At 38.0% G+C, this 22,839-nt stretch overlaps 2 protein-coding genes across 5 annotated transcripts in view; one reads left to right on the top strand and one right to left on the bottom strand.

The window, feature by feature from the left end:
• Nucleotides 1-14,851, top strand: part of LOC129740228 (uncharacterized) — a 444,184-nt gene extending 429,333 nt beyond the window's left edge. For all 4 annotated transcript variants that reach the window (XM_055731837.1, XM_055731838.1, XM_055731839.1 and 1 more), the window contains one exon: nucleotides 5,718-14,851. In XM_055731837.1, the coding sequence (XP_055587812.1) occupies nucleotides 5,718-7,217 (1,500 nt within the window). In that variant the 3' untranslated portion in view covers nucleotides 7,218-14,851. The remainder of the gene's footprint in view (nucleotides 1-5,717) is intronic.
• Nucleotides 14,852-15,174: 323 nt separating this feature from the next.
• Nucleotides 15,175-22,839, bottom strand: part of LOC129738845 (uncharacterized) — a 166,262-nt gene continuing 158,597 nt past the window's right edge. The window contains exons 4-5 of the mRNA XM_055730151.1: nucleotides 15,967-16,083; nucleotides 15,175-15,893 (exon numbers count right to left, since the gene is read on the bottom strand). Coding sequence (XP_055586126.1) covers nucleotides 15,776-15,893; nucleotides 15,967-16,083 — 235 coding nt within the window. The 3' untranslated portion in view covers nucleotides 15,175-15,775. The remainder of the gene's footprint in view (nucleotides 15,894-15,966; nucleotides 16,084-22,839) is intronic.

Here is a 22,839-nt window from a genome sequence, read left to right as displayed (position 1 = left end):
ATATTGACGACATCCTACACCGCCTTGAGAGGCTCGCCTGGCATCGAGAACTTTTCTACCCGTGGGTATCCCCCGACGGTGGTTTACCCCCTTCCTACGAAGTTCTCTGCGAGGAAGGTAATGTTTTATCTACGCAGTTTCCCCCGTAGCACTCTCAGACCCTCCCTGGCGGTGGGGTATTCTACACCCGTTCGCGGCGCATCCATGACCTCCACTATGCAGAAGATGATACCTTATCTTAGTAGCTTCGATGAAGGGACCGGACGCATACTACTTAAATGCTCCCCGGCGATGAAGTCATCCTACATCAATCGCAGACTGCCGTAGACTCCAGCTCCTCGACAGGGCAGTCATGATCCGGGTGATTCCATCGCTGACCGCATGTCAAGTTTTGGAATCCGTACACATCCTCTGCACTACGTTGTCTACTATCGTGTTGGGGCGACAGACATACTTGCGTTAGTACGTCCCCCGCAAACATGTCCAAATCCGTAGTAGTACTTCATAAAGCATCCATGACCAGTCAGGAATTGCGTCATATCGAAGTCCACTTTACCGTTTCTTCTTCCGATCCAGACGATGGATCCACCTTCCTCTCGCCGAGCTGTCCCACAGCTGCTGCCAGTTGCACATCGAGTCCTCGTTGGCGTGTCTTTATAGTCGTAACGATAGACATCCTCCTCGAGCAAATCCGAGATGGGCATGACGCTTGCCACTACGCAGTCGGCTTCAGACGAGATGGTCAGGTATCCACTGATAATCCGCAGGTTCATCAGCCGCTGAACGCTGCTAGGTCTCTTCAGGTTACACTGTCTTCCTAGGGCCTGCCTTCAGGCCGCCGCTCCGTATTGCAAGATTAACGTGATCACACTTGAAAGTATCCTCCCCTTGCAACTTCGGATTGCCGAGGAGTTCGACATCATCCGTGTGAGTGCGGCCGTGGGCATTGCCGCTCTCTTACACACGTAATCGACATGACTCTGTCGTCGATCATCGCCCCTTGGTACTTAATAGCGCGCGTTTAAACATGATATCAACTGCAATGGTACCTGTATAGCTATGTGGTTTATCTATAGGTGAGGACAAACAAAACTTTTGTATTAGTTCATTGTATCGATACAGTTGTTTAAAAACGATTGTGACGTAACGCGACGCCATCACGGATTCAAGTGTTAAACGCCCAAATCTAGACATGGAAACTTACTAGAAGTTATGTTCGGGATGCAAATAAAGTTGTTTATTATTAAGAAGTCAATACGTCGCCGTGCTGCGTCAGATAGAAAAAGCGTTAATAAAAGGGTGCTTTGATTGTGATTTATTAAATTACATGAAACTTTTTTAATGTCGTCGGTGAATAGCGACTTCAACGTCGAGGCGCTCATGAATTTTTATGACGTAGCAATCAAAACTGACTCTAACACTTCTGCAATGGTAGTCTTGTCCCTACTAATACATAAACCACACAGCATGTATGGTACACGTGTGTCAGACGGTATGGCGGATATTACGCATGTAGTAAAAAACGATGCACGGCCGAATTGATTCAGCGAGTGAGTGGCTAGTAAGGCAGTAAGTATCTCACTAACTTCTGATACAACAGGTAGTGAGCATGAGTGATCGTCTTTGATGCGAATCAGCTCTTGCTTTTGAATCGGGTTTTCATTGATATCGTATCGTCGAGCTGCCGACTCTCTTGGAAACAATAGGCAGCAGCACTCGGCTTTCAATTTTTTCAACTAGAAACGTATCATGAGCGTTTCTTCCGAGTGGTTTCCGGAACATTGGTCCTTTGCCTTTCTCATCTCTTTTTTCTCAATTGTAATAACAACTGTTCCATCATTTGCGACCGACCGTGGTCTAGAGGATAGCGTTCAAGTCTTCTAAACCAGAGGTCATGAGATCAAATCTCGGTCATGGCATACTAAGTACTCTTTCTGTATGCTAGTGGTTACTAGCATTTGTAAGATGCTAGCCATTATATCCTGGAAAGATGTACGACTTAGAGTTAAGTTCTCAGCAGACCCCGTATATCAAAGATATCTCCTGCGAACCGTCTTCACTTGAGAGTTCAACATGAGTGAGATGTTCAACTGAGTTTTCAAATCCACTTGCTCACAGGCAAGGTTGCCAATGTGCCTGATTTTTTTAGATTTGCCTGAGTTATTGAGGCCCAGCCTGACAACTTGATAAACCCCCTGTTTTTCCTGATTTTTGGAAATAAGCCTGATTTTCCCTGATTTTAGTAAATATGATGGAAAATGGACATTGGTGGAGGTTTGGATTGATGACCAAAAAAAAGGTCCTAACTTCGACCAAATTTCCGTTAAACCAGGGGTGAGCAACCTTTTGAACACACGGGCCAATTTAAATTTCAAATCATGTCGGCGGGCCGCACTTAAAACAAAATTTTCAAATTAGCAAAGCTTCACGTCAATTTTTATAACCACAAATTTTTGGCGTAAACAAATCTGAAAAAGGAAAGATAAAACGGATTCACACGTTTATAAACAGAAATTTATTCGATTTTATTCGTCATCACTTCCATTTAGAAATCCTTTGGAACTTTCATAGTGATCACAAGATTATGAATAATGAATATTTAAAGAAAACTCCGTATCTCTAGCATTGGACGTTGAAACTCTAATTGATTTTCTATGATTATTTTTCACAATTAAAACTTGTCCTCAATGCCTAACTTTTTTTTCTCCTATAAACGGTTAAAACCCTATTTTCTAAATTGAAGTTCTGTATTGGATCATTGTATTGAGATGTTGAGCAAAGTTGTGGAAATCACAGAGAAATTTTCAATTTTACATGGTTTTAAGCAACTATCCTCAAAACTACATTCTTGATTCTAGAACTATTTCCAGATTTTTATGATTTTTAATATTATCCATTGGGATTTCTAAAGCTATATAATGGCTTTGGTAATGTGAAATGCGAATACTAAGTGTAATCACTCAATTTATCGATGTTTTTCTATCATATTTCTGAAAAAAGCATCACAGATAATCGTCAAAAACCTTTTGGGTCGAATCACAGAATTTCAGATATCTACTGTTTTTTTCAAAAACTAAAAATTTTTGTCGGTATTTTTTATGCCGGCTGATTCATGTTGCTAAAAAGTCTAAAATCATTCACCTGAGCATATCTTTTATCATGCAACTTTATTTTTGCTTGAAACAAAAACAATTACTTCAATAACGATTTTTGGCAGCTCTTCCGACTCACTTTAATGGATTTTGATTTTCAAAGTGGTAGGAGTCAAATAATTAGGGAAAATGTATCCTAAAAAACTCCAATATTACGTTATGCCAATAAACAATATTGCATTTATGCTTTAAACAGAACATATTAAATTCTTAAAATGCTAGAAAAAAAGTTATCAATCCGGATGATTGTGGGGCAAATGCAGATAAGTGCATATTTGATAAGGTTATATAAATTTTCCTAACAATTCATTGTAGAAAAAAGTTGAGGCTTAAAAATGTGAAAAAGCTTCGCGGGCCGCACAAAAGGGTCTTGCGGGCCACATGCGGCTCGCGGGCCGCGGGTTGCTCATCCCTGCGTTAAACCATGTATCCTGATCATATGTCTCATGTCCCTGAATTTTGAAAAAAATACAACCCTGCGCACAGCTATTGATATGCGTACTGAACTTGCATATCGTAAATGTAGTCGAATCTCTACTCTCGGTTTGTTTTCAGAGTTGCACTTTTCTAGACGCGATGTGCAAGTACAAAGCACACTTGCGTCTGAAATTTTGCACACAAGTTGAACTCAGTACATGTTATCGTGAAGACTGCCTGTTGCTTGTCTGAAATGTAGTCTTCAGTCGGACTGTAAAAACATAACCGATAAGGGGACTATTAACACGTTCGTAGCCATGGGACCCGTATTCTGGTGACAGGTGTATTTCCTGGGAAGGCCCGTCTCTGAAAAAACGGGTGACGTTCTCTTACTTAAATCAGACGCTCAGTTTCGGCCAAGCGTTGGAAATCTTGTCGTTCTCTCTCTTGACTTTAACGCTCCGAGAATTTCTTTTGGCGCGACAAGTAAAACTACCAAAATCGACCTAAACTATATGTAAAGATTCTTGTGTTCGGAAAGTTATCAGTAATCAATCATGTCGAACAATTTCATGCAGAAAAAATGGATTTTTTTAATCGAGATGAATTTATACGCCTTGAGAGCGAGACTATCCTGAAAATAGCACTCTCCATAAAAAATGCAATACTTTGGCAACGAAATGTATGAGGAAGTTTTGGCTAGTGGTTTTAGGCACAGTAGCCGTCGCCTGTGGCGTAAAGAATAGCCTTCAAGTCTTCTAAGTCAACGGTCGTGAGATCGAATCTCGGTCACGGCATACCCGACATTTGTGACATTTGCTGAAAAAATATCGCGGTTTGATTTTGAAATCTGGCTGAAAGAAGGCCTCCAAAATTCACTAAGAAGCGTGTCTTCAACCTTTCATCGTCTTGATTTGAAGATTTTGTTCAGCAAATGCCATTAAATGTCAACTGACGGATTCATTAAAAAAAGACCAATGTCTGGCCTGATGTTTGGCCCCTACTTTTTCCTCTCGTTGTTGTTTGTTTTTCGTTTCAACTGTCCCGAACTTTATCTCCGGCTTGCAGTCCTCGCCGTCGCATGCTTCAATACGCAGAACCAACCATGAAGTCTGCGGCGCGATCGAAATTTGTCGTACAAAATCCTTTAATGAGAATTCTACCCAGACAGTCTTTTGAGATGCTTCTTCAATGGTCAATCGACCACCACAATATTAAAGATTTGTTTCAAACTATTCGTGATGTTTTTGGAAATTTCCGTAGGTACTCAACAAAACCCTACGAGGACCACGTCAAAGCTCGTTAAACAGATTTTTGACGGTCGCCATGGTTAGCGTAGATTTCAATTTCCTTTCTTCAGTTGGCTTCCCTTAAATAAAAAAAAGCATTAAGCATTTTTCCATGTTTGTGGAGCTTGGATGTAGATTATTTCAATTCCACTGATTGGGCTAATCAACGAGTCGAGTGATTTAATGAGACTTGACTTTTTGAATCACTCGATTCTAACAGACGAATGTAGCAATTTTTAGAAACTCACTCTTAAATCGAAATTTATTTTTCAAATTTTAATTTGTGTTTCATCCGAGCTTGGATTTTTCTTCAAAACCTCAACTGAAGTTTGGCGAGTCACATTACTCATAATAAGCTGCAATCTTTGAACTGTTTCCAAAAACATTTGACGAACTTTTCGTGAAAAAGGTTTTTTTTTATTATTAATAGAATCTGAATGACTTTCCCTATTTTTGTTCCTGTTTACCCTTATTAAGTGTCTCTCCCATTTTCCATATTATCCTCTTGATTCCTCTGTGGAATTCGGATTGTTATAAATTTATTTCTCCGAACTGTTCAATTATTGTTATACACAAACATTATTTCAGATTTTAACCCGTTTTAAATCTGTGTAGTCCTATTGTAAAATTTGATCCTTAGAAATCGTGTACAAAATGTATCATAGAAAAAGTTAAATAAAAACTAACGCTTTGTGGATAAACAGTAGATTTTCTGTGTTGTTGTCCGGAATTTCGCCATCTAGCAAAAAAAAAAAGTAAAACTCAGATCCCCCAACTCTCAAACGTCCAGGTCCCAACAAGATCGCCATCCTTCCTACCGAAAAAAAATGAACAACACTAACGTTCCCTTTCGTTCCAGATTAATTCTCCTAAGCCAGATACCTTGGATCTATCGGGTACTAGTTCAAACAATCCGTACCGGGAGCTGGTGGAAAAATATGAAGCGCTGCTGGAGGTCCAGAGGAGTTCGGTGATGATGCGCAACAAGGCTAGTGGCGGCAACGGTGGAACCTCTCCACCTCCTCCAGCTAATGCGCCTAATGCGTCTTCAAATGCTGCCGGTGGAGCCACTTCCGGTCACGGTCACCATCAGCCATCGCTGCACGAGGAACTGGGATCCGGCGATTTCAGTTCGCTGAACACCAAGTTCACCGATGAGGATGGTGCCAGCAGCAAAAAGGACGACCAGAGTAGCAATGGAACCAGGCGCAAGATTGGACTGCGTACTCCGACGGACTTTTCGGAGACGGAAACGACCAGTTCCGGGTTCTCGGATGAGATCAGCAACAAGGCTACGCAGACGGACGAGCGCCCGAGGAACTTTTTGTGCACGATCGCCGACGGCGAGGACTGCAAGTTTAGCATTTACGAGGATCAGACAGCTATTGATTCAAGGTTCCGATTTAGTCCCTCTCATCGGGAACTGTTCCGGGAGATTTTTACCATTCTGAAGAAAGCGGCCGACAATCGGGACGAAGGTGATCAGTTGCCGCTGTTGGACGATCAACAACCTGCTGGAGGGAAGACGAATGCTCCTAAAGTACCTCCGGTGACTCCGGCCAATGAGGAACCGCCGAGTGAGTTTGGAGACGACACTCAGAGCGTGATTTCGTCTGCGGTTTCAGAGCAATCGTTTGCCATGTCCGAGTGTATAACAAAGTCTGAACGGAAGAAGATCGAAAAACAGGCAAAATATGCGGAGAAGCACGGTGAACAGGAAAATAAGCCACCGGTTGGCGTGGCCGCTCTGCCAGATGGACGCATACTTACCCCTTATAAGAGGCAACCTTTGGACTATTTGACGGTTTCGGTTGGAGTCAACAAGAAGAAGTCCCGGCGTCGCCGTAATCGTGGTTCCGATGCCGACAGTTTGAATCGGTCGGATTCCCCTATCGCACTTCCGACACCTCCAAGAGTCTACGCAACCAGCGGCCACAAGAAGGGCCGAGCCAATTATCGCCCGTGGAACCCGAACGCATCCCCGAGTGGCACCAGCAGTCCGGTTCAGGTCCACACGACCCCGTCCGGTACGGCCGAATGGAACGGCAACTCCATGACCATCTACAATCGCAGCATCAACTCGCCAACGCCATCACCCTCGGCCAATCAGTTCACTCCGCCGATCAATCGCGGCGAATCTACGAACACCAGCGCTGCAACTTCCGCCGGAAGTGCCAATCGGAGCAGCAATCGTTTCGCCGAACTGACCGACGAGAGCGGCGAAATTGTCCAGTTCAAACCTTCCTCCGCCAGCCAGGATCTGCACAAACTCAAAAAGCTGGACCTGTCCTATGCGGAAGTCCTGCGCCGGGCCGATCAATGCAAGCACCACAATCAACGACGTCACCGTAATAAGTAAACGAATGAGCCGACGACAGGCTCCTTTGATAGAAGCAAGAAAAAAAACAAAGGAAAAAAGTTTTTAAACACGTGACGCCAAATCGTTCAGCCTACTACTTGTATGTAAATTGTGAAATGGTCACATACAGTTTTTCCCTTAATTTTGAGAACGAAAAACAAACCTAATGCAAATACCCAAAAACAAATTGATATTTATATTATCTGAAAACTGAAACAAATACTCAAAAGAAGCGAGCAACAAAAACAAGAGTTCATCGGAGAAAAATGAGAATATTTTTTTTTTTAAACTACAAAAATCAGTATTAGAAATTGGGCAAGCAAAATAATGTTTCGATTCTTTAAAAAAAATGTTTTCCTTAAAAAAAACAAGTTGAAACTCAAAAAAACGTTCTCAAAATATAAAAAAAAACAGTTTTCTCGTGTATAATAAAGTGAAAAACAAACTTGAGCCAACTCCCTTTTTATCCTAATCAGAAAAAAAGGGACCAAGTGTTCAAAATTGAAAGGAAAAATACAAGAAAGAGAGAGAGTAAGAACTTTTGAGCAACTCGTTCAGCCATATTGATTAAAGCAACTAACTAACTTTACACGTTCGTTCCCCTGATGGCGGGTCCCACGTCGGGCGCCAAATGCAAGACAGATTGTTTTAAACTTAAAAAAGATCAGAAGACCTTTCTTTATGTCTTGCGTTAGTAGAAAACAAAAAAAAACATAAGCGATATGTTAGCCACAGCAAACCATTATTAGGAACCTATTTGTTAATCTGTTTAGCTTTAGTCGGGAAAATTATCATGTTTCCCTCAGTTATGAGCGTTTTATTTAGCAAAAAAAAATCTATCTTATTTAAATTCTACCTTTCGCTGTTACCCTTTCTGTTGTCGATAGCTTTTCCTGCAAATTTTCTTTTTCTGAACCGGTATCTAGTTTTAAGAAAAAAAAAGCAAAAGTGAATAATTTGTTTGTTACAATCTTCTGAACGGAACAATCGAAGAGTAGTGAAGATTCTTTTTAGAGTTTATATGAAATTTCCGAAACCGAAAACCACTTTTAAAAGGATGATAAAAAGTTTTCCATTAGTTAGGTGTTTAGCGAATGGATTCGAACGAAAGCAAGCTAAACATTTAAGATTGGATTCAACAAACTGGTCTAAAAAATCTTTCTTTGGAAGTCTTCAACATTTCACATGGAAACAGTACCATCAAACTGGTTATGATCACGAGTAATATCAACCAGTAACTTTGTTATTGATTTGCGTTACTCAGAGATATGGGATGAGTTCCTAATTTAATTTGCCAATTCTTTCAACCTTCAAAGGGCAGCATAAACTCTCGAACCGGTATCTGTTTGACGTCCTTCTTGAGTTCGAGATAAGAATTTTGCTCCCTCAAGAAAATTATCAGACTTAATAATGTTACATTTAGTACATTTCTTGCTTTACATGATCGACAAAGATGTAGTTTCCGAAGTGTTTTCTGACTTATTTGAGGAAGGCAGTCGCAATTTCAGTGTTGCCGATAAATTAAGTACTTAATAAAAAAAGAACAACATCAAAGTTTCACATCTCAAAGGAAGTCCCTTTTTCGAATAGGGAAAGCTTCCGTCTAGAAGTGCCGGGAAAAGAGTAAAATCGATGCAGAATGACCTGAATTGCCTCTAGTTTAATTCTGGCCAGGCATTTGCAGCCGACTCAAGAAACCTCCTCTCTGAGATTGGTTAACTTCTTACTCTTCCCGAAGCTCTAGATGAGATTTTTTTCTGAAGATGTCCTCAGGCAGGCATCAAAATCTGAAAAGTCACTTGTTTGATTTTGGCCAGGCATTTGTTGTCAGTCTTTACTAAAAGCGAAAATACTTCTCTTAGTTCCTAGAGTTCCGAATTGAATAACGTTTCGTTATAAAAAAAAACTGGTTACAATTGAACATAAGCCAAAAATTTGTAGATTTCGAAAAAAGAGTTTTGATCGAAAATGAAGATTAAACTTGCCTCAATAAAAGAGTTGAAAGAGTTCGTGTTAAGCTTAACAGTCCCAAACTATGTACTTCAGTCAACTTAAAACTTAAGTTTTCTGTACAGGTTTTAAGTATAAGCAAGAAACCGAAGAAAAGCTTTCATGATGAGAGATAAAATCGAACGAATAAGACTAATCATCCGACGAAATTTTAGGGAATCTCTTATTTCAGAAGCCCGAGAAAATCGCCATTTGGGCAGAGTTTTACGCCAATTGTCACTAAGACCCCGTATAAATCCTTCCCATAAAAATGCGAAGATGTTCAGCGGTCTATTTGGGTTGTTTTTGATGATTTTGAGAATTTTTTGTGGGTGTATTAGCTCTAACCTTCATCTGGAAATTGACAAAGCAATGCAGTAGTACACGGAAAATAAAAAAAAAATGTAAATTTTACCGAGAAGCAGAGGCGATTTTTTCCACCCACCTTGAAAGGTAATTTTTACCTTTTTGCCATTCATCTAGAAAAAAAGGTAAATTCGACCTTCTTTCCATTCACCTAGGAAAAAGGTGAATTGTACCTTTTTTCGTTTCATCTAGAAAAGAAAGGTAAATTTAACGTTTTCAAGATTAACTGAGCAAAAATGTAGATTGTACCGTTTTCACATTCACTGACTTAAAAAGTAAATGTTTCATCAATTGAAAATTAAACAAACAAACAAAATTTATACATAATTTAATATTTTTTAAAGATAGATGGGGGTTTTTCCTCAATTAAGTATTATTTTTTTAGGAATTTATTACCATGTTCCCAGGCTGGAGGGAATCCGGCTCGGTGATTTTTGCATATTGCGCACCATTTTTTTGTGCACCTGTTTTTTTTTTTGTAGGTGAATTGTGCCTTTTTCCAACTCAATTTAGGTTTACCGCGCTACGAGGTAAGCTTTACCTCGAAAAGGTAGAAGGTACCTTTTTTGGGTTTTCCTTTTTCCTAGGTGAATTGTACCCTTTTATTCAGCTCAATTCAAGTGAACTTCACCTCGCTACGAGGCAAGATTTACCTTTTTCGGATTCACCTTTTTTCTCGGTGAATTGTACCTTTTTTCAGCTCTATTCAGGTGAACTTTTCACCGCTGTGAAGTGAGTTTCACCTCGAAGAGGTACAAGTTACCTTTTTTGGTTTCACGAGCGTTCACCTTTTTATCTCGGTGAATTTTACCTGCTAATTATTTTCCGTGTACAGTCTACGCCAAGGTGTGTATACTATCGCTGAGTCCTCAAATCAAGGTTTTTTGCAACACGAGGTTCTCTGACTTTCACAGTAAGTAGGCGAGAAGTAAGCGGGCCTCTCAATAAGTTTGTTTACGAACATAAGATTATTTGCTCAGCTTTTCTGTGGTTTGTTGGTAAACAAACTCCATGAGCTCCGCAGTTACATATAGCCTTAGCCAAAATGGCTGAATCGGGAATTGGATATTCGGTAACACCTCCTAATATACACATCTTACCCCAAACCGGAGTTTTCGTCAACATCAGCGTCGGTAGCATCGCTTTATGTTGACCAGGCATCTTTCAAACATCTTCCACGTGTCGGAACCAAACAAAAGAAAGGGTTCCCGATTGCCGAGGTGTTTGGTGAATTTTTCATCTTCGCTGGTTGGCAAGGTTGACAATCACCAGCGCGAAAACTTCGGATTTCAACTGCATTGACAATATCAAGTATCCCGCCGGTATTTGGTATTTGGAGCGGTTTTTTCAAATGAATTGAAGATAGCTCCTGTATTCAGAAAAGCTGGAATAAAATTTGATACTGAAGCTGGACATTGCGGAGAATCAGGTGCTTCCGTGGATTCGGGTAAACTTCGGCGAACCCGAGAATGTTGTTTTCCTGAAAAAAAAAAATGAAGTCCATGCCATATCTCAAAAACTGACCCAAACCTGGCTGAATGAAAATATTGAATTTTGGCAGAGAAATCTTTATCTTCCGAGAAATCTTGTTGAACTCTTTCGACTGTCCAATATGGGCGTATATTCAAGCAAAGGCCAATGAATCCTCTTACCGTGGTTGCCACATGTACAGATTTATCTAGAAAAGTACAGATTTTTGGACTCATTTTTGGCACAGATTCTGTACGGGCAGATGACAAATTTTAAAAAATTTGGTACAGATTTGTACAGATTTTTGACATTTTGACTTGATGAAATATTTATATTTTATCAGAGAGTTTGGTTTCAGAGGCTATGAATGGTCAAAATATTCGAAATTGTATCTATTACAAACAATGGATTTGTAAAACTGAACAAAAAAATTGTAAATTGCACTGAGTTTTCATATATCGTTGGTATCGTTGGATTTTGGTACAGATTTTAGTCAATTTGATATTGATGTGGTAACACTGCCTCTTACCCAAGTGTCGATTCTCAAAAGGCTTCCATCTCTGAGAACTGGGCTTCAATGTCAGAGGCTTATATTGCGAAGAAATGCTTCCGATTTAGATCGCGCCTGACGAGAGTTGTTGAGAATGAGAGAGAAAAAATCGAGTGATTGTTTCTTAAGCCTTGTCCACAATCGGCAACTTGAACTGCGATTTCTGTTGGGGAGATTTGTTTATGTTTACATTTTGGTTGCTGAAAGTCTCCCATACTTGTTGGAAGACTTTAGAAATGCATCTCTTTATCCATTTCAAAATGTAAACATTAACAAGTCTCGGCAACCGAAATCGCAGTTCAAGTTGCCGAGTGTGGACGAGGCTTTAATATTTCATCAGCCAAAGAACTACATTTTTGGATCGCATTTAACGTACACCCTGGCCTCTCAATTGTGATACCAATTGAGGCGATTCGGATCAGACAGGTGCAAGTGTCTATATGATAGTTTCGAGAAAACGCGCTTCAAAGTTGTGAAGGTGCTCGATTTTTCATACATTTTTCCAATTCGAGCAGTTTTAATTCAATCGAAAAATTATTCAACAAAAATTATAAAAAAAAATCGAGTTTTACACCAGATGTACATTGAAACATGAAGAATCGTTAGGTATACTTAACTCAAAATTAATTATTTTGGGACTTGCACCCCTCTGATTCTGAGGGCCTCGATTTCAAGCAAATTTCGACGAAATCGGATCGTTTTCTATTTCACACTCCAACTTCTTGCAGGGATAAATAAAATTTCTGTTAATTTTTTTAAATTCATCATTCGGTTTCCAAGCTTTCAAAATAAGTTTTACTATTAATTCAATTTTTCAGTAAGAAATGGCTCAAAAAGGATCTGATAGCGAACCTAGACTTCATTTCTTGAACAAATAGGAAAAAAAACTTTTCTAAATCAGTGTCTTCCAGTTCAAACAGTTGCAATCCAGACCAAAATCTAATCGTTTAATTCGGACGTTTCCTAGCTCTTTCAGATGTTCTTCGGAACGTCGAGCCCTTCATAGTTGGCAGAATTTTTGTATTTTTATCTTCCAGATTAAAAATTTAAACAGTTACAACATTTGTTATACATGAACTCTGGGCTTTAAAGCTAAAACCATGCTGAATATGACTAGATTTTGGACAGCAAACTAAGCTATCCAAAGTCAATTTGAAATAAGCTATTGTTCTGATTTTTTCGAGTTACCCTGGCAGATTTTTTTCTCACGGAGTTTACTCTTATTGTGGTTCTACGAATGAAATGTTATTTGATTTTGAATGTAAAAAAATGATGGAATACGCAGTCAGAAAGCTGATTGCAGTTTCTGTCTGACACATCATATCCGATTATTTTACGAATAAGATTTTTCAAGTATAATTAGGCGATTGTCAAGAACAATTACAGTTAAAATTTTTCTGATTTGAGAACTACACTTCAATTAGAATCAACTAAATCTTTGGAACTGGATTGGTTTCAAGAATCAGAAGTCTCATTTCAAAGAAAAATAATGGAAATTTTGCATATGTACATTGAAAGCGTGTGAAAAAAGGATTTGTTAAGTAATTTTTCACTGTTTCACACTACCAACTTTCTTTTAAAATTTCTAGAGGTGTGTAATTTTGATAAATTTTTACTAAAATTTCTGATTTTGTGATGGTATTTACTCAATTCACAATAAATTTCAAAGGATAATTCGATTTTGATAATTTTGAACAGAGAATTCAACTTTCATCAGTATCTAGATCTGGCAAATAGAAATTAACTTATAGCATTTTTTTGCTTTACGACAGAAAAATGAACACTTTTTGAAAAGATTTGTTATCGTTTATGATAAAAATTCGATCCAGAACCAAACAAAATCAACAAAGCTATTGTTTCATAGATGAGGTATGCTCAGTTTGGTGAAACTTGTAAAATTATCCAATGCAAAACTCTCTCAAAGACTTAAAAAAAGTTTTAAGAATGTACATTCTAATGAAACAAAATTTGAAACCTGCTTAATGGTCGGTGATCTAATCAGATCAATTTGACATTTGAACGCTTTTTTTTGTTTTTTTCTTCTGTTTTCCACCCTGGATCAGTATCGAATAAATCTGAAAGAAAAAAAAAGTCTATCAGTAAAATCGATACTTGGGATAGAAAGTTAAAATTGTATTTTAAAATTAAAATTTCAAGTAAAAGGAAGGTTCAAACATGTAGGTGTATTACATATAAACTCTAAATGGGTTCCAATGACTGACCAAAAAGAAAAGTTCTACTCCAATCCATAAGTGTGAACAGAGGAAAAATGTTCAAATAAACTGAAGCAGCTTCGACTTTGATCTAAATACCAATTCAGCAATAATCAATATAATCAACACTATCAACAAGCTATAAGAAAACAAGATGGTTCAAACTTTACCAATTAATTCTAATTTGTTTAAACTAAAAAGACAACTAACTATTCACACTGTCGTCTCATATAACCGAAACAATAGAATAAATTGTGTTTAAAAGTTTAAATGAATGGATGCGAAATGGAACGATGATGAAAGCGGCGAACGAGAACTGAGAAACAAAATCCTATGTAATAAGACGAAAAGACAAAATCACTAATGTATCATCAATAGGAAAACTGCTTATATGTAGTTTTGCAATTCCTTCATCCCGAAGAAAACCCGTTTTTGCTCCATACTCTTGACCTGCCATTTCGGAAAGCAGGAAAACAACTTGAAAACAAATATAGGTAGTTGTCAGAACACTTAGAAACAAAAGTGGAATAGAACTGTCAGAAGCTCAATGTAAACCCCGATGAATATAGAATTTAACAGTTAATCATTAAACACACTTAACTTACTACAGTCAGAGGAGCAAAATAAGAAAAATCCTTATCCAAGTATAAAGTTTAAAAGTAAACAATGAACAAGAAAGCGCCATTTTCCGTTTCCGAAGGTTAATTGAAAAAAAAAACTGCGAAACGTGTCTGCCGGTTGAACGAGCCTATTAGTCGATTAAAGAAAAAGGATTTAAATTTAAAGAAAAGGAAAAAACTTAAACCAAGACCAGCCACAGAGAAACAAAAACATCAAAAAGCAAAAAAAAAAAACAAAACAAAAAACGAACGAACGATCGAAATGTGTGTAATTGTAATACATGTGTATGTTGTACAGGATTTGTGAGACATATATGAGGGAAAATTGCAAACGTTTCGACGGAAAAGAGTGAAGCTTGCAAGCTGCAAGCATGCAAGAAAGGGAGAAAGAAAACTTCACGTAATGAGAAGCAAATTGAGAGACTAAAGACAAATTATTGAAAAAAAAATATCTCGATCGATATTGATTTATTAATCCGAAAGCCTGACAAGTACAATTAAAGAAAATCTTATCAGAACAGACTTTTCCTGTAGTCGTTACGAATTCGGCCCAAAAATTGATCCGATTTTGGCCGGATTTTGGTCCGAAAAGGTGGTTCGAATTCGGTACGAAAAAGTGTCCGAATTTGATCAGTTTTTCGAACCTTCCTCGTCTTTTTCGTTAGTTTTCCCTACCGAAGAGCCTCTCGATGAATGGTAATTTCTTTCTAGAAAATTTGGTCCTAACCGTATCAGTTTTGTACACACGATTTATTTGAGCAAAATTCATCATCATTCACAATGCCTATCTTGTACACAGCAGCGGATGGGGGAAAATTAAAAGAAGAACTCTAAAAACAAACAAAAACTAAAACTGATCTAAGAAGGACAACATTTGTACAGGGTTGGGGGAGGCAAAACACATAATTGAACATTGAAGTGTGTATCGAGTCACAGTCAAGCAGGTAAAATGTACAGAACTATCCACGTTACCTTACGTTACGTAACGTTTCAGGAGTTCTATTGCTTCTACTAGGATATTTGTTTGTTTTTTTTCTTCTTCGTTTAATTACTTTACATTATCTCCTTCTTCTTTCTCTTTCTCCGGGGATTTCTCCTTCATAGTTACACTAAAAAGGGAAAATACTAAAAACAGGTCGGCAAGTTTGATCGATTTCAAAGTACAACAAAATAATCGGAAAGTAATCTCTAGTATACACACATAAGTAGGTATACTACACTCTCCCTCTGGTCATCACTGGGTAAAACATTTGGGACTCCAAAGTCCTCAAAGCCATTGCGTCTAGTAGTTTCGTTTCCGATATTCCATGAGTATTCGGGGGTTCCATAGTTGAGTTCCGATTCGGGTTCCTAATAACAGCGACACCGATCCGTGGGGCAGTTCGATTTGTAGTTGAGACACTCGTCCATACAGTACACGTCGGCCCCTTCGCGGCCTTCGATTTCGCCGATGGCTTCACAGGTTTGGCTAAAAAAAACAAAAAAGAATTAGTTCATTTAGAAAACTATAGATTTTAGGTTAAAATAGAATTTCTACTTACGGACAGTGACACACGGATTCCGGACAATTCGGTGGATAGCGGAGGCAGTTGTTCTGGCACCATTCGTCCATGCCGATGAACTGGCGATAGGCCGCAGTCGGGAGACACACCTGGTCGCTGTGTGGAGGAAAAGGTAAAAGAAATTAGATACAAATAAACAAATAATTTGTATTGTTATAAGAAAAAATGCTCAGAAAAATTTAAAATTTAACAAAACGTCCAATATTTCAAGTAACTAAGTTTAATCTTAAAATACTACTGTCCGCAACAAAATCTCTAATTTGCCAATAAGTCGGTTTCCTTTTTGCTAGCGAAAAATCTTAGTTTCTAAATTTTTAGTGAGCTAGCGGATAAAATAGTACCGAAAAGTATTGGGTCAGCTAACTGAAAACCCCAAACTCTTTCTGAAGCCAAATATGAAAAATAATTCGTCATTTTTTCAATTTCACGGCTTATTTACTATCAGATAATAAATAATACTTTTAAGGTTTAGTTAGGAAGTTTATGGCTCTCAGCTTTCAGTGGAATTTTAATAAAAAGCATAGTTGTTTTTGTTAAAATTGCTATTTACCCCTAGATTATGCATCACCATGAAGCAAATAATTATGGCAATTCTGATTAAACCAAAAAGGAATATCTGCTAGACGATAAAATTTACATTGATTGAAGTTTAATCAGACAGAAATTGAAAAAAATATACAATCCACACCTGGTTGGATAGAAATATTGCTGGAAGTAGGTCCCCGATCAGGAGCGAAAAACAAAGTTATATCAAGATGAAATGTATGTATGTATGCTGTATGTTGGTTACCCGATCAGGAGGGAAAATGATGAAAAATCTAAATGAGTTATTTTTCAGTACTCGTAGGATGTTAAAATATCTCAAATAATATCAAAAAATCTATGCGATCATAGCTAAATTATATCAATTTTAGATATGCTCCTTTCAAGACTATATCTCATTCAGACAGCATAGTTTGATATTGGACAGAACAAAACCTATCAAAATTATAACTAATCAAGATACTATCTGATCTCATACGAACTCCGTTTCGCTTTCAACTTGGAATATGTCATGAACTGTTTGTATGAACGTCAATTGCCAAGCATTTTCCAGATGCACTTCCAAATCCATTGTTAAGTAATAATTGCAAAAATATTGGGCGATCACTTTTTCTGTCTTCGTTGAAATCAGGGATCAATTGACCGTCCAAAAACCCCCCGTGTATATTGCAAAAAGTTAAACCCTTTCCGGTGGCCTCTTATACAATCTTTGATATCTGAAATCGATTACCCGTCCCTCAAAACTACCGTGCGCAAATTTTCAAAGCAATCCATTGCATAATACCGTCAATATTGCTAAAAACAGTGAATAATTAATTTATATGGACGACCCTTTTCGTGGACCCCTGGCAAAACATTTGACATCTGAAATCGATTTACCGTCCCTGAAAACTACCGTGTGCGAATTTTCATCCCAATTCGATGTATAATAATGACAATATCGCAAAAATATTGAAAAGTTAATATGGACGACCCTCTTTGCCGGCCCCTTACACTAAATTTAGAACCTGAAATCGATTGACCGTCCCTCAAAACTCTCGTGTACCAATTTTCATCTTGATCCGATGTATAATAGCGACAATATCACATTAATAGTGAAGAGTGAATATGGACGACACCTTTGGCCGACCCCTTACTTTAATTTGGATGAGTGAAATCAATTGCTCGTCCCTAATAACTTCTATGTCCAAATTTTCATCTCAATCCGTTGTATAAAAACGTCATTATCATAAAGATATTGAAAAGTTAATATGGACGACCCCTTTTGCCGACCCCTTACACTAAATGTAATTCCTCAAAACGATTGCACGTCACTCAAAACTATCGTGTACCAATTTTCATCTAAATGTGATGTATAATAACGTCAATATCGTAAATATAGCGAATAGTTAATATGGACGACCCCTTTGGCCGACCCTTTACACAAAATTTAACACCTGAAATCGATTGCTTGTCTTTCAAAACACTCAAGTGCAAATTTTCAACACAATCCGACGAAAAATGACGTCAATATCGCGAAAACAATATTTGTCTTGTATGGACGACCCCCTTCAGAAGGGGTCATCCGAAAATCTGAAAACATTTTTCATCTTTCCTAGGCCTAATGAGCATCCATGCCAAATTTCAGACCTCTAGCTCTCGAGACGGCTGAGTCTATAGAGGACAAATAAACAAACATACATACAGAAATTGCTTTTTGTATATATAGATGAGTGCTTCGAGAAAACTTTCTGTGGAATGTCAATAAACCACATTATATGCTGAAACCATGCTCCTTGTTTGGTTTTTCACATATTTGATTCAATTTTATTGATCTGTTGAGCGAAACTCATTAATGCACGGTTTGGGCCGTTGACTTCGATGTCCGTGTTTCATAAAAAGTTGCACGTATATCAAAATATGATATAATCATTTTATTTAGGACAATCCGAAGAAAATCTTTACCATTAAAAATGAGCTCAACCCCATTCAAGTCTGTCAATCAGAATAAGATATAATTCAGATTGGAGAAACTTAAAATCAATAATTTAGAGTACTTAATTATGACTGAATCAGATGTAAATATCTTGGTGAGATACGTTTGAGTAATTATTTTGATATGCTCTCCTGATCGGGTTCTGATCGAGTCTAGAACCTCGATCAGAAGAGAAAATCAAAATTATGAGATATTTTGATATTCATTTCATATTAAATTGAGAACAAATTTAGCACTCGTAGGTTCTCTGTGCTCGTAGGTTGCTAAAATATCTCAAATTATAACAAAAAGTCCATGCAAGCATTATTAAGTTATTTAACCTCTTGATAGCATTAGGTATATCAAGATAAGAACTCAATCAAATAGGATATTGACCACCAAAAAACGGATTGCTTACAAGCTTTAATGCAATGTGTTTTAGACTCAAGTGTTTGTATAAAGGCCGTGCGAACGGGGGGGGGGGGGGGAAGAGGGAGTTTCTAGGGGTTTAACCCCCCCCCCCCCCCCCCCCGCCCCATGGAGATTTTTTACAAGTGAAATTTTTCAGTTCAAGATATGAAAAGGTGTTAAGAAAACAATGTTTACAGACAAAATCTAAAATAGATGCAAAATGACAAAAATGATAAAAATTTCAAACATTTCAAAACATAACAAAACATTACAAAAAATTAACTTAATAATAATAATAATAATAGTTTATTTTTGTTAATTGGTAAGATAAAAGTTGATGAAAAACCGTTCGATTTTGGCACGATTCGATTTCGGCAACACAAAATTCTCGAGCCTGTTGCCAAAAACGAAAGGGCCTGTACTTAATTTGTAATTTGATGCCATAATTGATCTCATTAAACTTTCCCACAAGAAACCTTATAAAAGATTTTTTTTTACAATAACTAACCTAATGGAACAACTATAATAAAATCTTTCTACCTAAAAATGCAGGAAAACATCAAAGTCCAGTGCCGAACATAAAAAAAACAATGCCATGAATGTTTTAATAATTCATTTCCGCTGCATGCTTACGAACAATCTGCAAGAACAACTACATCACGAATTCTGCTTCAACACCCCATCAAGCAGCCTCCATCGCTCCCAAAAGTGGGTGACGATGGGCGCCGGAAAACACCCGAGCCGGCAAAGTGAAAAACACCCCACCAGTTCAGAAACGGGTGCCTAAAACAAAACAACGAAAACTGACTGTAGGACCCATCATTATTCGGCTGCGGCAAAACTGCACAACAACAACCCTTCGGTCTCGAGAGGCGATGTTTAGTGAAGTGATTGTGAGCACGAGTCCTCATCGCCGTCGTCGGGTGTCGAGAACAACGACGACGATGCCACGAAAAGAATATTGAGTGAGAGTTCGAGAGTGAGGTCGATTCGGCATCGGATAAGTTCGGGCGCCCGTTTTCCCACCCATCGCATCAGAACCAGAACAACAAGATTGAACATCAAATCACACCAACCCACAACGAGGCGCAGTCTAACTAACACGTGATGAGGGGCATATGCCGGCTCACTAGATTGGTTCAAATTTTAGTAAAATTCCGTTATGTAGTCATAATAAAATGTTTGAAACAAATAACAATTTTTTCAAAATTGTAATCTGAGTGGTTTTCAAGAGAGTAAGTAAACAAATTCGGTTATAGCTAACAGTTTTTTTTATTTTGGTAATACATATTAAACAGTTTTAAGACTTTGGTAATATCAAATAGTTGATGGGGATAAGATTTATTCACTGAAGACGAGCGAATGTCGGAATAGCTCAGAACGTATGGACTCTAGATGAATTTGTATAGTTATTGGAACTCACGAAAAACTTCGACTTTTTTGAAGATTTTCGAGTTTTGTATCGAGCATGCATGAAGCGAACTGAAATTTCCGCGTATAAAATCTTTGTACAAATAGAATAGAATTTCAGCTTTTGATTACTGTCGCACGAATTAAGAATTCTGCTTGTGGAATACCGTTGAAAGGTTTGTAGCATTATGATTAAAATCGTGTTGCTTTTTTGTATTGTGCGTGTAGTCCGACCATCTGAGTCAAAAACCTACCAAAGAATCAGTGTTGAGAATTTAGAGTGTAAAAGTCAAACGCACACATGAGATGACATATGAAAACAAAAACCATCAAAACAAAACAACATCAGTGAAAGGAAAGAAATAAAGCGCCAGCATTCGCAATTGCAACTTGTGACCCGATTCGTTCTTCTCCTGCGAAAATCCGCCATCGCTGTTGGGAAGGAACAGCAGGAATACTGAGAGAGCATCAGCAGTAGATCTTCGAATGGTGAGACCAGAGACAAATAATCACTACAGAATAGAAAAGAAATCTATATATTTTATTCCCAGACGGTGAGCGATTCGACGGCAACAACATACCAGGCTGAATACATTGGAAGCCATTACACTGCGACAGAATATCTTCGTTATAATGGAAAAACATACTATGACATTTACTGATTAACTGTCATCTGATCACAGACTCCCGAAGCACCGAAACGGAATCAGAACCAACGGAGATACAAAGTGGTATTTCAGAGCACGTCGCCATAGGGTGAGTGAACGGAACATTTTTCCTACAAGAATTGGTTTAGAGAACATGATTTTTCGTAGGTGTGAGCAAGAAGTCTTCTCGTCAACCACACAAACGACGGTGGAAGTTTTCTTTGGCAACGCACAGGCGGCACCTACTGGGTGAGTAACGAACCTACAAAACGGAAGATTCCAAAAATGCTTAAGAGATTGTTTGTTCACAAGGTCGTTTTTGGAAGCTGAACCAATCGCTTTCCGGGACTCGATTTTGCGCCATTTTGGTTTTGCGAGTCCCGTTTTTGCGGACATGGTGAGAGCCAGTGGGATTGAGCCAGAAGTCGTCGGAGGGGCTCCGGGCAGTTGCGGTACACCTGTCAAAGCAGTGCAGTCAGGTAGGTTAAGCTGTGATGCACCTGTTCCTTCCTAGATTCTGCTGTGATATCCCTGTGCCGTTCGAGCTGTAAATTGATTGTTATGCGTTTTGATGTATGGTAGGAAAAACGGACCCGTGAGTAGACATTATGATAAGCTAGCTTAGGTTTTGAATATGTCTTAAGAGTAAATTGGGTAACAGGTAGCCGTGTATCACACACTAAAAGGCAGTGGTGCTCAAGTTGTTTCAGGTTTAAGTATATTAAGATTTCGTAAGACAATTGTTTCCTTCACAAAATTTCAGCTTCGCCCGCGGAGTCGGATCTTTGAAAGTATTTCATCAGGCGAACTGGTCATAATATGGTTCTAAACTTAGTAAAAATGGCTGAAGTGTTGAAAAACTACAACCACATATTTTCGAACTTGGAGGCGTTTGAGGCGCGCCTTAGAGTTGTGTAATCAAAGTGAAATTTTGCGCAGATTGTTGTCTTTATGAGTGGATTAATATAAGAGGGTGGGAGAAGTAAAGTTTTGGCTTTGAAAAACCTCCAAGTACTATAAATTTAAAAAAAAAACACTACTTTTTTCACCAAAACGTTCAAAACAGACACGTTTCAGGTTGAAATGGTAGCAAAATATTGTCATTTTGTATATCAATTCGCTCTCTATTGAAATTGATTATGAAATTACTGAAACATAAATCAGTTCGTAAGAAATATTAAATTTTAGACATAAGTCCACGAAATAATGTCCTTAAACTGGTGATTAGACTGGTTTGACTTCCCTATTAAATTTTTATGATTTATACATCGATGGAAAGGTAAAAAATCGCAGCATTAATCTATAGAAAATTTTATCTAAAAAGTTGTTTCTTTAATATTGCTGATATTTAAGTGTTATCTTTGAGCAAAAAATATCGATACATGCATGTTGATAGTTTCTGAATTTTCATTTTTCTTCTTCTTGGATCTAGCGCCATTTCAAGACAAGATCATTAAATGTATTTAAAACCAATCCCCAAAACCTAACAATTTTTTGACATTAGTTTGCCTAGGGCCACCATAGGCTTCAAATTTTGGGTGTATGAAAATGATTGATATTGTGCCAAATAATTGTCATTTGCGAAAAGAAATTCCGAACGTAAAAAAAATTTACTTGGTATAAGGGAATATCCGCCGAGCCAAGACATAATCAATTCATGCCGTTTTACAAGAAAAAAAGTGTTTCAAAATTTAAAAAAATACTTTGCGAATTTTGCGTTGCAAAATACTGTATTTCTTTATGCAATAAAAATAATCAATTAACGCATCACGTTTTTCTTGAACCATTCCACGGAAAACTTCACCGAAACACTGCCTACATCCAGGAGCCGCAGCCAACAGCAGCAGGCTGCGGGAAAATTTTGATTGGTCGGGGGTCACTTGCTTC

The sequence above is a fragment of the Uranotaenia lowii genome, chromosome 1 (assembly GCF_029784155.1).
Source record: "Uranotaenia lowii strain MFRU-FL chromosome 1, ASM2978415v1, whole genome shotgun sequence".
Classification (NCBI taxonomy): Eukaryota; Metazoa; Arthropoda; class Insecta; order Diptera; family Culicidae; genus Uranotaenia; species Uranotaenia lowii.
Note: the sequence above shows the minus strand (reverse complement) of the source record. Positions and strands in the feature narration are given on the sequence as shown.